The sequence below is a fragment of the Podarcis filfolensis genome, assembly GCF_964270895.1.
Source record: "Podarcis filfolensis genome assembly, chromosome: 1".
NCBI classification, from domain to species: Eukaryota; Metazoa; Chordata; class Lepidosauria; order Squamata; family Lacertidae; genus Podarcis; species Podarcis filfolensis.
The window spans coordinates 53882621-53898683 of NC_139604.1; the positions used below are offsets into that span (position 1 = coordinate 53882621).

Sequence of the window (16063 nt, forward strand, 5' to 3'; positions counted from 1 at the left end):
AAGTGCTATTTGGCTATTCCTAGGCCTTAGCAGCTGAGCAGTGGGGATGGCTGGGCAGAAGTTGGTTGTGGGATGGTTTCTGAATTGCGAAAAAGGAAAACAACACTTAAAGATTACTCAAATGTATTTTAGTGACATACGTGGAACATACAGAAATAGTGCTAAAATTACAAAATGATATAGAAACACAAGAAATCTCAAATGGTCCACTGAATATTTTTCAAGATAGAATTCATAATTCATGTGTGCTCTCATTCTTGTTTTAATACACGTTAACTGAAGAAATCCTACAGGACTGGAGGAAGTAAAGTGCTATCAGTAATTACATCTAGGTGAGCAAGTACTGGAAGTCTCTTCTGCAGTAAACCTCCCATGCTGAACAGTGAAAGGGTCAGCTGTATTGTGCATTAACTTCACATAAATGCAGAGTGGTTACCTTCAGCTAATGCAGACTCTTAAAAAGCACCACCATCATTCATGAGTAAAAGAGGTACAGAAAAGGGACATCCAACATCCCAGACTGAAAGCACACCTGGGCTTGAAGTAGATTTTGTATATTGAGGTCAGTCTTCCATGGGAATCAATCTGTTGCCCATTCCTTAGTAAAAGTGGCTGATGGAAAACTGCCATACTATTACTATATTCCTATAGGATAATAGAATAGCTTTTTTGGTTTTGTTGCTGAAAGTTTTGGGCCTGTAGCAGAATGAAGAAATAATAAATCAGTAAAAAGAAAAGGAAACCATACACACCTAGGTCAGATCTCAACAACGAGCCCCATGTTGGGTGAGAGATTCCTGCATTGCAAGGGGTTGGACTAGATGATCCCATGGTCCCTTCCAACTCTTTCTCTCGTGTATTTCTCGACACATAAGTATTAGAATATCTTGTATGCAAACAGCTAGAACAATTTCCAATCATCAAAGGCTTTCATCTGGTAATGAAAGATAAAGCTATAGAGCTTACCCATCAAGAATGAAAAGGATCTATGCACCGCCACAGTTCCTGCTAGTTTCAATGGTTGTACCTGTTAACTGGGGGAAGGTGGGGTGGGGGGGATAGAGGTGTGACTTTTGGATTGTCTGTTATCAGGTGCCAAAATGTCCAGAGCTACTTCAGATATTACTCAAAACTCTGGAAAGGGTAAAAAAGCCTTTTCCCTAGTTTAGTCAGCTAGGCTCCTGTTCCTGTAGACATTAGCTTTATGACTAACTTGGGAGTTTGGAATGAGGTATTGCCATTTGCAGAAGGTTATGCAATCATACAGTTACAGTAGTGGAGACAGAACAGGTTGCCTATCAGTGGTTAGGTGGTGTCTTCCCCATCACACAACCTCCTTGTGGTCAGATGTCAAGAGTTGTTGTACATTAGCTGGTAGCCTAGAACAAAGTTTGGCAAACATAATACAGGATGTGTTATGCATAAATAAACTCCAGATTCCACGCCAAGCTAATATGTAACTTGAGAAAAGAAACATGAGCATGGGGGATGGAGAATGGCAGGCATAGGCTATGCTGTAGACTGAAGGTGTGATGATACTGTTTGCTCTCAGGATTGTACCATCAAATACTGAGCTGAAGTCAGATTCCACCCCCTGTAAAAATTCAGCAGATCTACAGAAAATACACAGTCCTACAAAAGGTCTCTGAGCTAAAAAGAAAGATGGGAGAAATTGATCCTCTACACCCCAGAAAGGGTTCATGGGTATGGTTGCATAGGTAAAATCTGCCATCAACATATACTGCATGGGGGGGGGGGGGGGCGACGACACTTAGCCACAAACACTCAAATTTAGGGAGGAACAAAGCCATGAATCATACAGAGGAAGTATCTCTCTATGTATTGAGAAGGCCTGCAAGAATCACTTTCACTGCCCTCTGGTGGGAAAACACAGGAAATGGAGGCCACACTAATTCTTATGCGGCTAATCTTTCACCCCAGTTCTGAAAGAGGCTAAAGCCATGGCTGGCATCCTACATCTGGCAATTAAATCTGCATTCTGGCTCTGTGTCTTGCCTTATCCCCCACATCCCCCACTCTACTACCTGAAGTTCTGCAAAAAGAGAGAGAGTATTAAGAGGTGTCCAGCACCAAAATGAATACTCAGAGATTCTCTGCTCTGGCAATCTAAACCCCAATACTGTCTAACTTAAGCTTCTTTGTTGCATGGCAAATGAATTCCTGAGATAGAGGTCCCTGCTGCTGGCTTTCCTGGTAGTGTGTGAGGATGTCCACATAGCACTGGACCTGGTCTTCATCCTAGCTGTTGCTCTTGCAGTGTGGAGGGCCAGCTACTGCTTGCAGGGCTTGTTCACGCAACTGGGTTGGACGAGTCAGTATGGATGTGATCTTGCTTAGCTGCAGGAGGGAGCCAGAGATAGCTGTGGGACAAAAAACCAAAACAGTAACAATGAACTCAATGCAGACACTTTTTCCTAATTCCTAGAAAGAGAATCCTTTCAAGTCTTCTGGAAGTATCAGGAATAGAAGACTTGTGAGAACAGCTGGCATCTCCAGCTAGATTTTTTCCCTAAACACCACAAAGCCAGGTAACTCCTAATGTCACATCTGGGCCTTGCTTTAAGGCAGTGCCCAATAATCTTGCTTCAGGGCAAGGAAAGGATCATAGTGATGGGCAATTATGTCTAGTAACTTAGCAAGGGAAAAGGGAATTGGGAATGTGGAGTATAATTGGTAAGCCATGGTTCTGCGCCACTCTCTTAGTTATGTGTGAACGTAAGAGTACTTCAAGCAGGAGTAGGATGGGTGAATGATACACAAGCACGTGCTAGATTTCAGAGCAGAAGGTAGGCAAGGATCATTGAAAGCCATGGGGGGGAAAGAGATGGGTCAGTGAAGGGAAAGACATTTCTAGATTTCCCTGTTGATCCATACCAGGGCGCAAGATGGGCAGGGTGCAGTGCTGCTCCAACCAGCTCAACACTGAGTCGCAGAATTCCTTGATGTTGCCTGTGCTTACTGTCCTGGTGTAGCTCTCAAAGAGTGGCTTAATCACCATGCTGAACTGCAGGTTGGAAGAGGTTAAGGAGCCTATGCAGCCAAGTCTCCCTGCTCCCCTTAAGCACCCAGCAGGCCACTGATGTCATGCCAAATACCTCCCCTTGCTTTCTTTCTTGCACCCTAACCTGTCCCACCCCATCCCACATGCTCACTGGTGGATACAAGCCAGAAGCGCCAGTCCTGCAGGGTGCGCTTGCGCACATACTCTTCATAGAGTTGAGAAGCCTGATCCGACTGTGGTGGCAGCACAGGAGCTCCCGTAGGTGGAAGCTGGCGCTGGAAGTCACTGCAGGGAAGAGAAAACCCACAACTTGTTGACAGGAGTTCCCCTCTCACCTTTCAACTTGTATCCCTGATCCAATGAAAACCCCTTAAGCCAGCCCCGCAACTCACTCAATGGCAGTGCTCAGCTCTTTGATTTCCCCACGTAGTCTTTCAACTGTCTCCTGAGCTTGTCGGCGCTCATGCTGCAGTCTTTCCACATGTGCCGCACTTTTCTGCAGGAGCATCGCTTTGCTGAACTGGGGAGGTGAGGGGGTGGAGTAAAGGCGTAAAATGGATTGGGAGGGCAAAGACCACAAGAATGGCTCCAGCAGGTTCACAAAGCAAATTGGGAGGACTGGACAAACAGCAGAGAATATGTGCCCTTCCACCCTCTGGTACAGTGGGGGATGCGTACCTTACTGCTGCTTTGATCAGGTCCTGTCAACACGAGAGTGGCAAGAGTGTTGAAGCCGGAGCTGATGACCCTACGGCGGGCATAGTCAGCCGAGGTAAGTGTTGATCTGCGACTTCCCTGCAAGAGCCAATCAAGCCATGATTTGAGACACTGCCAGGTGACTACACCTTTGGCTGTCGTCTTTTCCCACAATGCTCAAGCCAACAAGATGGGGTACAGTGGTGTGGGTATCCTTATTACCTTGGCAGTACAGCATTTGTCCACTTCCTGGGGTTTGCAGAGAGTGTTGTCCTCAGCTCTCTCCTTGGTTTTGGCGCCTGAAATAATCCCAAAAATACTGGGGTAGCCGAGTTCCTCTTAAGGTGTGTATTCAATTTCTACTTTGGCACAGCATATAGACCAATCCAGTGAAAGCGGGTGAGATATCTCTAAGAAGAGAGGCCGAGTGACTTTGCACCCTCCTGAGCCAGCTTACCAGTGTCAGGGGAAGCAGCAGCAGAGGCAAGTGGAGGAGACTTCACTGTTGCCGAGAATGAGTTCAGCATATTCGCAGGGGGCTTTGGGACGCCACACACCTGTGGGAGAGGAAAAGCAGGGTTGAGAGAAAGAGAGAGCAGCCAAACAGAAAGATAGAAAAATACGCCGCCTGTCAACTCCAAGGAGGCAAAAAGCAGAACAGAGATAGAAGGCCTCGCAGAAGGAAGGTGGCAGAGGAGAGCATCCTTACCTGCACAGAGTTCATGACTGGAGTGAGGGGCAGTGGGGCAGGACCTAGAGATGAAAGAGATGTTCTTATTTTCCCAGCCTCTATGTATTAACCCCCAATGCATGTACAAAACTTGGCTGGCTGAAGCAGCATCACTCACTCCCTGTAACTACACAGCTTCAGTTTAGCTGCTCACCAGTAGACCAAGTTTTTGAATGTGGCAGAATTTATTTAATGAAAAGGAGTCTGCTGCTTTATGAAATTCCACCCACCACAACTGAAAATACAATTCGGGCCAATGATCTCTACTTAAATGCATGGCACCCTACCCACCAGAGAGGCCAATGAGCATCCTTGCCTCAGGGATCCCTTCCAAAACATCCCTAGGCCTGGTTTCCCCATAACCATTAGCGTCTCATAAAATTCCTGCATGTACCAGCCAATCTGACACCAACTGTTTGGTACCCACTTTGCCATCAGACACACGAGGATAGGAATTCTGGACCTTTATGTGTGAGTTTTAAATGGGGTAGAGAGGAAAGTTTCATAGTTACAGATTCTCTCTTCATAATGCTTGCACATTAGAAGACTCTACAGTTCTTGACAACTTTCCCCGTTCGAAAAAGCTACAAGGCACAAGAGCCTTGTTCTGAATTGGGTCAAGAAAATCTGTGCTCACTTGTAGATTTAAAAGAAATTAAAATATAACTTTAAAAAGCTAGTAAATATGCATAGTTATGTTAATGAGCTGTCATTTCACTTCTACTAATGAGTTGAAAGTTTTATGTTTAACTATGAAGCATTTGGACGGATGTTAACATTTGTAGTTTTGCTTGATTTACCTGGTTCAAACTGCTGGCTGCATCGAAACAAAAAGCTTAACTACACTCCGGAGAAGCAAGAAGGGGATCAAAGCAGGAATCTGGGCATAGAGGACTTTTTCTTTCCCTTTCCAAACAGCAGCTCCCAGACATCTTTACACATATGTATAGTTGCAAGTAAGATTGCCACCTTAAATCCGTCTCCAATACCTGTAGACTAACTGAACCACTTTCCTATTCTACAGACTAGGCAGTACATAGCTTTGACACACAATTTCTGCAAGGCTAAACCCTAAATCCACTGAAGGAGATGCAGGCACTGTTACGTAATGCCTATCAGCTCAAGTCAGATACAGTGGTACCTTGGTTTTTGAACGTCTCCGTTGACAAACATTTCAGTTTTTGAACGCCGGAAACCCAAAAATAAATGCTTTGGTTTTCAAACACGCCTCGGAAGTTGAACATGCCACGCGGCTTCTGTACTGAGTTTTCCATACTCAGTTCCATACCGAGTTTTCGGTTTTCGAACGTTTCAGAACTCAAACGGTCTTCTGGAACGGATTACATTCGAAAATCGAGGTACCACTGTATATAATTTTAAAATTCTGCAGTAACACAAAAAACTATCTCCCTGGACCACATATTTTATTTTTCCAGTACAGAAAAATGCTTTTGCTTCCAATGATTCCCAAGTATGAAGCTAAACTCCAGCTTCAGATAATTATATCAAAATAAACACTAATAATGCATGCAGTGTTTAAATTAGGTATTCCAAAAGTTGATCCTTGTGAGATTTGCTTGAGAAAACAACAACCAAAAAGAAAGGAGAATTCTGCAGTATGACTTAAAACTCCAAATGGATCTAGAGAAGCATTGTAGTCTAGGTCAGCGATGCCTCAATTTCCCCTGCAGAGAGCCAGTCCTTGCAGGGACATACCAGTTGCAAGCAGGCAGGGGAGCGGAGCACCGGGAAGGGCTGGCTGCTGGCTAGAGGAGGGTGCTGGAGCAATCCGCTGGAGGTGTCTGCATTTCCCATCCTTGGGTGGAGGAGCAGAGACTGGCACAGCAAAAGCGTCCCGAAATACAGACGGAGAATTTGTTTCTGATCCTGTGTGCGTGATGACAGAGAAGACCAAAGTGGTTTGAGGCTGCATGCGCAAGATGGGAGAGACAGGCGGCGGGCTGATCCTCAGTGGGGAGGTGGGGAAGAATGGCAGGAAGGTCTGCTGTCCATTCAAAGGTACAGGCGGCTCCACATCCAGTGAGATGGGAATGGGGTTGAGAGAGTCTCCAGGCGGTGGGAGATCCTTGGTCCCAGGGGCAATGAGAGGTGTATCTGGGTTGCACTGGTTCAAAGCACTAGCATCCGTTACTGCAGGAGCCTAAGAGGGGGGAGAAGAGAGTGCAAATCAAACACAACTCCTGAGTCCAAGCTGGAGATGGCTGCACTGAAAATCATTTAAGTGGGAGAACTCCCACTGCTCAGTTTTTTTGCAATGCTGAGAAAAGGCTATTGCCTTTCCAAAATCAAAATTAAGCACAGACCAATATCTGCAGTAAGCATCAGGGGCTGCAGAAGCCCAAGGAGTTTGTAAGCTATCAGATAAATTTATTCTCCTTACCTGGATCGTGGGCTGAGAACGACAGGAAGTGATGAATTCTGTGAAAAGAAAGCAAAGATTTAAAAGGCTGGGAGGAGATAAAGAGCAACTGGTAGAAAATAACTGGCTGGTGTGTCTGAATCAATTAAGCAAGGAATCATCAGGATTTCACCATACAGGTAGTATGCTGGCTGTTTGGCCTTAATTCATTCATTCACATCCACCATACAAGAAGACATCAATTGGTGGTTTCGAAGAAAGATGAGACCTAAAATCCAGGATATGTCAACTAAACCATTTGGTAGAGAAACTCAAGTCAAGAACTGGAGCAATATGCAGGTGGGGGCTGCTAATTTCAGAGTTATGTGACGGAGTGGCAGGAATGAGACTGAAATAAGCTCAATATGTAGATGCTATACTTGCAAGTAGAAATTTTGAGATGACAAATTCGTAAGTTTAGGATTTTTCAAATTAAGAATTCATACAAGATTAATTTGCCTACTTTATTCTTCCTGTGAAAAGGGGATATAGAGTGCCTCTGAAGAATTTGTCCTGGCTGATTCAGAAAATGGGATAGGGGACAAACAATATATAAAGCACAGTATGCATGTGATTATATGGAGAATGAGTCTTCTATTAGAGCATTGGACGCCCAAAAGAGGATTTTTATGTGCACACTGACTGATTTAAATAATGTCTAGTCTTACCAGGACGTATCATGTTTGCTCAGCAGCATTCTGCTCTGGCCTTGGGTGAACTAGAATTTCAGCAATGTCAGGTTGGAAATAGTCTCCTCTCACCAGTGATAGCTTTCAGCCCACTTTGGTGACCCAGACTCAGATGTTATTTACTTTTGAGCTCACAAGTTAATCTTTCAAAACTGGTGATTAACTTGTGGGCTTAAAATAATAATAATACATGTTTCTATTTGATTTTTGGGCCTTGATGACACACTTTTCATATTTTGTTCAGTTTTCTCCCTAACAGTGAATTTAGTAAATATGCAAGCTGCAATTCTGAGGAATCCAAGGGCTCTTTTACAGATAAACACTGCAGGGAATTGCAGCTGATCAGGAGATCCTGGCAGCATGTACCCAGTAGCATTTATAAACAAACTGAATTCTTTTAAGTGTGTACAGTATGGATACATAATTTAAACACAGTCTGAAGTGGTCTTAAGAAGCCATACAAAGTGCTTCAGAGGATGTCCTTCAGCTTTGTGATGCGCCACCTTACCACTAAGTACAGCCATATAAACCTCTGCTATTACCTTGAATGGGGTCCAAGTCCATAAACTCCTCCCCAAAGATGGGGTGCAGTTGGGTCAGGGTGGGCTGGATCATATCCGCATTTCCCTGGTGAGCTGAAGACACAAAATGAGAAATAATATCACTCGCTTGCTACTTTGTTCCATAGCAATTGTTCTCTGGTTCACAAGCAAGGGACTGGCTCTCACATGGAGATACTTCAAAAGCTCTCTCCACCCTTTAGAGGCATCTGTACTAGCCTCTGGGGACAGTGGAGAAAACTTAAAGGGTTTCTTGGTAGAAAGGGACAGATCCAGAGATAGATGGAATGAGCACAAAGCAAGGCCTCTCACCAAGGCCACGGAGGTTGGGGCCACCATAAGGGTTGCGGCTAGAAATGAAGGTGTCCAGAAGTGCATCCAGGTCGTGCAAGGGGTCGAGGTCCATGGGGCATGCATCTGTTCCATCCGTTTTCAGCTCTGCCCTTGGAACATCATCAGCTACTTCCTGTCCAGAATGGGAGAGAAAGAGCTGTGAACTCCAACTTCAGGCTAACTCAAATGAGGGGCTGGAATACTGAATGGCTGCGGACAACCCCCAAGCTTTTTTAATTCCACCCTCTGCCATGGGGAAAGGGGAATCTGGAGGGTGCAATATAGGAACAAGGCATTAAAATAGCACCTGAGCAGAACCATAGACGGGTTTATCCATCTTCTTTGAAGCCTATAACAAAATGTACAGAATGTTTAGGATTAGGCTACTGAAAGTACAATTACAATACTTAGCTAGAGGAAAACCATAGGTGGCTAAATAAAATCCTACCTGGTTCATTGCTGCCCTGGACACATTTGGGAAGAAGGGCTAGGTATAATGTACTATTATTATTATTATTACTACTACTACTGCTACAACAACAATGAACACCTGAGGCCTCAGCAAACCATTGCAGGCCACAATAATCACACAGGGATAGCTGGGTGACCAGTGTGTGTCTTTGTGGAAGTGAGAGAGAGGGCAAGAGAATGAGAGCCTTTGGCAGCTGCGGAAATGAGTCTGTAGGCCAAGGCACCTATCAGAGTAAGATAGAAACGTAGCTTTGCCAGTCTAGTACCAGATCACCTTATAACCACCAGATCCAGTCTATGATAGCCTGGCAAGAAGCATCTAGAAAATCCACCTCCTTCAATGGAGTTCCAAGGTGCTTCTGGATTGGCTACCTGATTTCCTTGGTTGACACTAAAAAGGTGGATGCTGGGTGGATGAACTTGGGTGGAACATGTCATCTAGGGGTGAAGGGGAGCTATATGAAGTACAACACATCTTGCTGGAGAAGACACTTACCTGGGTATAGGAAAACAACCTCCATTTGTGATATTCCCTGATGACAACCCCAATTTGGCGTTTCCAGTACTTTCCTTCCATGATGACAGCCTGCCAAATAAAGGTGCAGCCAGGGGTCACTTACAGAAACGCGTAATCTGTCTTCTTCGTACGTTCTTAAGTAAGAAAGGCCCAAGTAACCTTTGCTCACCTCAGGCTTGCGGTGCACATCTACATCACTGCACTCTAGTGGGGTCACAAAACTGCACACTGGGTTCTGCCGCTTCTCCACATCTGCATCCAGAATGAAATAAAAGAAAAGGGGCTGTAATCTGCAGTACAGCTTCAAGCAGGACCAAACAGAGAAAATGCTGGCTCGCTGGCTGGCAGTCGCTCCCATTTCAGCATCCACTAAATAGGGCAGTAGAGCTGAAGAGCTTTAAATCCATAAGCAATTAATATGTGACTTTTGCTAGCATAAAGCTTTGCAAACTTGCAATACATAATTCTGTGTGAAACAATCTCCATGGTTGAGGAAGTCATGGAAAACACGTGTAGGGATGGAGGAAGAACCCATTTTTTGTGGATTTATACACAGAATTTGGTGGTTCCCACCTAATCTGCCCATACTGGATCACCTTTTATACGGTTGGTTGGTTTGTTGTTGTTGTTGTTTTTTAAATACCTTCTTCCAGGCTACTTACACTGCAGATACCAGGCCCTCCAGATGGCATTATTGAGTCGAATCTTGTCACGCTGTAGCAGTTTCAGCCCTTTGAAGGTTTTCCATTTGGGAGAGACAAGTTTCTCACTACAAATGAGAAAGCCAAAAAAACCACCTCTTGTAATACCAAGTATATCTGGCTTTCAAGGGGAAACAGGGCCAGGCAACAACCCAAAGAAGAAGAAGGCAGCTCAAAACACACTGAACAGGAACATCTCTTTAATAAGCTTGACTATTCTATAGCCACAGTTTATTACTAATCTGTGCCAATAAAACTAAATTCTGCACTCAAAACTATAAACTGTAAACTACTCAGATGTCTACAAATGTTCACCTTTTGCACAGATTGACCCAATATGCCTGCTTTATTCTAAACCTCTCACTGGATGTTGATTCCTCCTCAACTTTTTAGAGCAAACTGTGGGAGAAGGAGAAAAATGAACAGGTTAGAAGTAGCATATGCTGATAAGTGTAGAACATAATTATAGACCATATATAGAGATAAGAAGCTGTGTTGATTACAGAAGCTTTGCCCACAGAACTACATGGCCCTCTATGTATACTGCCTTCCTGTTTTTCCGATGAAGCTCCTCAACGAAGGACAAAATCCTGCTTTTAAAAAGTATGCTATAGATACCAGCCTTGGGGTGGAATTCCATGTGGCAATTATGACAGAAGAAAAAATAGCCCTGGCTTTAGGTGGCAGATCTGGAAATACCCCCCACTCCCAGCCTTACTATAAGGGGTCTTCCCCATTCATTATTGTTGCAGAACCCCATCTATGAAGTGTCAGTGAGTGCTGGACAACTATTTCCTGGACAGAACCTACGGTAATTCAATTATTCTGAAGAAATGCAGCATAATTTAAAACACATCCAGTTAAATGATTTGTGTTTTGCTATTAATAACCAATTTGTTAGTGAGTGTATCTCTTTACAACAGAGAAATATAGTATTGACTTGAGTAATCCAAATGATTAAAAACATCTTGGAAGGTTAATTCAGTGGTTTATTTCTTCCACTGTTAAAGTAAAACTGTGCCTCACCTGTATGTTCTTACGAAGGAGAAGAAATTATAATGAGCCAGCATCTCCTTAGGAATACAGGCAGACACTGGCAGCTTGCATTCCACTCATGCACTCTGTTTAATCAGTAGCAACACACACTCATATTCTGCCCTTCAGAAGTTCACGTGAAGGTGCACAAACATCCCACATGAAAATCCTCACACTAAGCGTATTGGACCACATTCTCAGGCCACCCTATTGCACTCTGCCCCATTACATTTCAAACCTGGCAGCTGTTTCACTGAACAGTTGTGTAAAAGAAAACAAGATACTGTTCAGAACCCATGCTCCTTTGCTGTTCTGCCACAACAGCTTCTTATTCAAAATTGCACCTGCTTGAGACAGAATGAATAATGAATAATCCCTGGCAGATAGATCAGTCACAGTTCTAATGCATAGCTGTGCAAAGAGTCAATATATGATTCTCTGTTACTATTGAGCAAAATATAATGCCTATTTCACTGGCTGGGGGCAGAGACTTGCACTGCCACTGAAACCAGTGGGCTCAGGTATATGGTAAACTGAGCTTTTGACAATGTTAATGTCAAAAAGGACTCTGTTGAGGGGATTTCTTCAGGCATTCAAACTCCTCATACTACCTTTGTCCTTTTGCTTAGTCCAAGATGACATCTCATAATGTTGTGGGAGATTAACTAGAAAATACCTAAAGGAGTCAACGTTTGAAATGTCATAATGCTGGAAGTCAAAGAACAGACCCAAAAATCCCAGTTCTGAGGATCTATTCCAGTTCACTAGGTTGTTGAAAATGCTGGAACACTTTTTTTCTTGATTTAAAGCTGCTTCATAGATATATATTTACAAGGGGATGATCTCAATGTAGGAAAAATGCATGCAGTGTTACATAAAAAATGGCAGAAGCAGTAATTTTGCAGCAAATATATTGGTTGGGAAGCTAGTCTGCAACATACTGCTGTAGCATCCGCTTGAATGTGCAACTCAGGTAAGAATACAATTTTTATATGAAAGGACTACAACTATTTAGTTCAAAACTCTATATGCTAACATCAAGGCCAGACATTCCTGGGAACGGGATACTGGTTAAAACAAATGCTGTCTGTTCTAGTGTGGTACTTTTTATTTTAATTATTTTTAGAACTAGGAGAAATCCCAAAGGTGAAGACCAGTGCAGGATAGGCTGTTTGGCACCAAGAACCAGAAAAGAGAGTTGTTGTTTTACCATCACATGTCCAAAATGGTCTATGCAATCATGTCAAATGTTACTTTAAAAAAGAAACACTAGAATTTCTAAACTTTTAAGAGGCACACAGCCAGCAATCAAGAGTTCTGGGTGCCATATGCAGCGAGCAGACTGCAAGTTTTTGATCCCTAATCTAGTCCAAGTTATGCCCTGAAGCACAGTAATGTAAAACATTCCAGAGAGTTGCCCACCCAGCCTTTCTTTGAAAGTTTCCAAGGAAGCAAATTTCATTACCTCTCTAAGCAGCTTGTTTCATTGCTCAAGTTTCTCTCCTACTTCTCAGAAATGTTGGGGGGAGGGCGACAGCCAATTCAGAAAATTCAGGGCATGTATTAATTTTCAACATAGTACAGCACAGGTAACAATAATTAAAACTAGACTGTGCAAAACAAGCCAATTAGTTCCTTAACATAAATCATTAAAATTGTGCACAAGAGTTCACATTAAAATTCTATTAGGAAGCTAAAGGGAGCACAGGAAGAAATACATGTCCTGTGAAAACTTCCTGTTTATATAATTTGCCAAGTTTTTGTGCTTTAGCAACACTACTATCAGAAAGGGGACAAAACAGACCTTTACCACAATGGATATACTTTCTGATATTTAATCCCACATAACCCAGACAGCTTTTTGATATTATGTCTCTAGCATCTGGCAGGGACAACTTGAGTCATGGTCCATTTCTCACTTTAATACCCATGATAACTATCTACCCACTACACTCTGTCAAATAAAAATTTCTATTATTTAAGACTTTCTCTCCTTTCCACACATTAAAGGAGTCTGACCTGAGAGCTGATTAAAGATTAAAGGACTTGACTGCTTAATGAACAAGTCAACTGGATTATGAGATACACTGAAAATGGGGTAGATAAAAACCAAAGTAATATGTATGGGTCAGAAGCACTGTCTAAGCAGCAAGATGTGCTTTTCTGACATGATTTTCTGGGAAGACTAAAGTTAGTGTCAATTCCCCTCCTCTATGCTGTGCTTATATGAACATATTCCCATATGCCACTAGAGACGCTATTGGGTAGCTTGCAAATACAGTAAAATAAGTAGCAGTGCAATCCTCTGCACCTTATCTCAGAAGTAACTCCTACAGAGTTCAATGAGACTTATTCGTTGATTCTAATCCCTTGTGTGTAGAACTGCAACCAGAGTAAGTAAATAAATAAATAAATAATACTGTGCCAGAAAGCAAGTGGTAGTAGAATGCTGGAGAACCAGGCACAACTCTATGTCATATCTAGGCCCCCTGCTTTTTTTTTAAACTACAAAACTGGATTTGTTGGTTTCAACAGATGTATGCGTTTCTGACTCTAAAATGTCAGTTTCGTTCCTTGACTACTCTGTTCTCACACGTGATGCCTGAGAACCTCCCTTACCATAAGTGAAAGTTCTTAAAGTGGAAGGAAAGGTTGCAGGGGAGCACTTCTTAACTGGCAGCTACAAATCTAGATTTATACACTCATTTAGATTTTAACTTGGCATGGCAGACACGAGAAAGGCAAGCTGCGCCTTTGAAATGCCTTCTTGGGTGAAAATGCGCTTTATGTCTGTAGTTACAAGGAATCCGAGGCTTTTACTTAACGATGCCAAGTTACCTACAGATGGATTCTCTTAGTAGTATCGTTTACCTGCATGCATAGTAGTATATCTTGCGTATGAATCGCAGGCTAATTGGTCGTGCTGCAGTTCCCACAGCAGGCACTCTGTAATCCCAAGGCATAATCTGGTTCCCTGAATGCATCCCGAGAGGCAAGGGCCGGAGGCAAGAAAGGAAGCCACCGGGCGGGCCCTTCTCTATCCCTTCCTACTGTGTGTCTCCACATTTCCCCCCCCCCCCCAGACACACACGGCCCGCTGTGCCCCGTTCGCTTGGGGGCTGCCCTGCCCGCCCCGCCCTTACCTGTAGGCGAGCGTCATGCACTCGAAGAGCTTCGTGAGCGAAGGGTCGATGCTGAGGGCTCCGCTGCTTCGAGGCCCGTAGCGGTAGCACAGGCACGCGGCCTCGTCCACCGTGTCGAAGTCGTAAGCGGCGGAGGCCAGCTGGGCCCCGTCACCAGCTTTCCCGGCCGCGGCCTTCTGCGCGGAGCCGGCCCTTTTCGCTCGCTCCGCCGCGCTCGGCGGGGCGCCTTGGCCTAGCTGGCTCAGAGCCGCCTCGGGGTCCTGGTCCGGGTCGGCGTGGGGCTCCGACACCATGAAGTGGCCGCTGTGGATGATCTGCGGACGCGACATCCTCCCAGGCGGAGGCCTCGCTGCCTCCCTCGCCGTCTCCCGGCGCATCTTTAGAACGCGAGAGGCAACGCCAACGCCGCCATAGCAACGAGGGGCCGCCGCCGGCGCAAACCCCAGCCGGGAAAGAGTCGCGACAGGTGCCAAAATGCCGCCGTAGCAGCGGAGGAACAAAAGAGAACGCGGATTCTACCTCTTCCCAGCAGCTGCCCTGCCGTAGGCTCCCATAGCAACAAGGAAAGAGCGTTCTGCGCATGTGTCCGAGTCCCCGCCCCCTTGCCGTGGCCGCAGGTCATGATGGTCACGGTAGTTTTGTTTCAACACCCACCTAGCGGCGAGAACGAGACAGTTACTCGCTAGCTAGCATAGACTTCACTGGCTAGAGTGACATACAGGGATCTACTTCCGGTATTTTAGACTTGCTTTAACATTTAACAGTGCAGCTCTTCTGCCTACAAGTCAGTAAACACAGGGCTTCTGTGCGCAACTTTTCTGGAGTGCAGCTGATAGGGGCACAATCCAATTAACGTGCCACTCATACTGAAACCCGATCACAGACGTCAACCTTTCCCTTTTCTTGCGAGGAATCGTATTCGGAATAAAGGAATTTCCCTTAAAGAAAGGGAAACGTTGACAGCTATGAACCCGATACATGTTTTATGTGGTGGCCTGGAAATTTAAGGCAGCCTTAGCCCTGTTTCCACCCTTCATTCAGTGACTCTACATTGCAAGGCTGCTGAAAGCCATGCTCCTCTGTAATATTGGACTGTACTAGCAGTGGCAGGGCACTCATTTCCACGCGAAGTAAGGCCTGAATTAAAGTATCAGCTGCTGTCTCTCTGAAAACTTTCTAGTTCTGCTTCTCAGTCAACAACTACGCTGAAATCTTGACTCACCGCCAATTACCAAGGGCAGCTCTCGCTTTCAGATTATACATCCAGCTTCCCCATATCTGACGAGAGACAAGCTACTCTATTAAGTTCCTAGCTCTGTTCTTTTTAGCAGGCATGAGATGGCGGCGACGTAAAATTACGCAACGACGCCATGGCGCAAGCAGGAAGCGGACCGAAAGGGGCGCTGGTAACTGTAGTTTCTCCCCACCCTCCGCTAGAGGTTCTGATGTTTACATGTAATGAAACCAGGCTCGCCAATTCTCCCTGGGATTCGTCACCGCTCGGAGAAGTTGGGGCGAGTGTGACCATGTGCTTTGCTGTCTGCACACTCTACTGGTCACATGGTGAGCTGCGCCCTCATTCTGCATAGATAAAACTCAGCTCACCGCATGATTGAGGGGCCCACGGAAAACTGATTCTGCAAACAGCCAGATGTTGTGGGATTCTTTACTGACCCGTTGTTCCACCTAATGCAAATGGCCAGTGGCTAAAATGACCAGCTATTACCATGCGGCCACACTGTCTTTA

The 16063-nt window shown here is 44.7% G+C and overlaps 1 protein-coding gene across 1 annotated transcript; it reads right to left on the bottom strand.

The window, feature by feature from the left end:
- Window positions 1–106: 106 nt before the first annotated feature.
- LOC310749723 (MLX-interacting protein-like) lies at window positions 107–15162 on the bottom strand. Its single transcript, XM_083587106.1, has 17 exons — window positions 14317–15162; window positions 10100–10206; window positions 9607–9689; window positions 9417–9506; window positions 8757–8798; window positions 8429–8582; window positions 8099–8191; window positions 6850–6887; window positions 6165–6609; window positions 4428–4471; window positions 4176–4275; window positions 3941–4017; window positions 3701–3817; window positions 3415–3542; window positions 3184–3307; window positions 2896–3025; window positions 107–2381 (listed from the first exon to the last, which is right to left on the bottom strand). The coding sequence occupies exons 1-17, from the start codon at window positions 14691–14693 to the stop codon at window positions 2260–2262; spliced, it is 2271 nt and encodes a 756-aa protein (XP_083443232.1). The 5' UTR covers window positions 14694–15162; the 3' UTR covers window positions 107–2259.
- Between the last annotated feature and the right edge of the window lie 901 nt (window positions 15163–16063).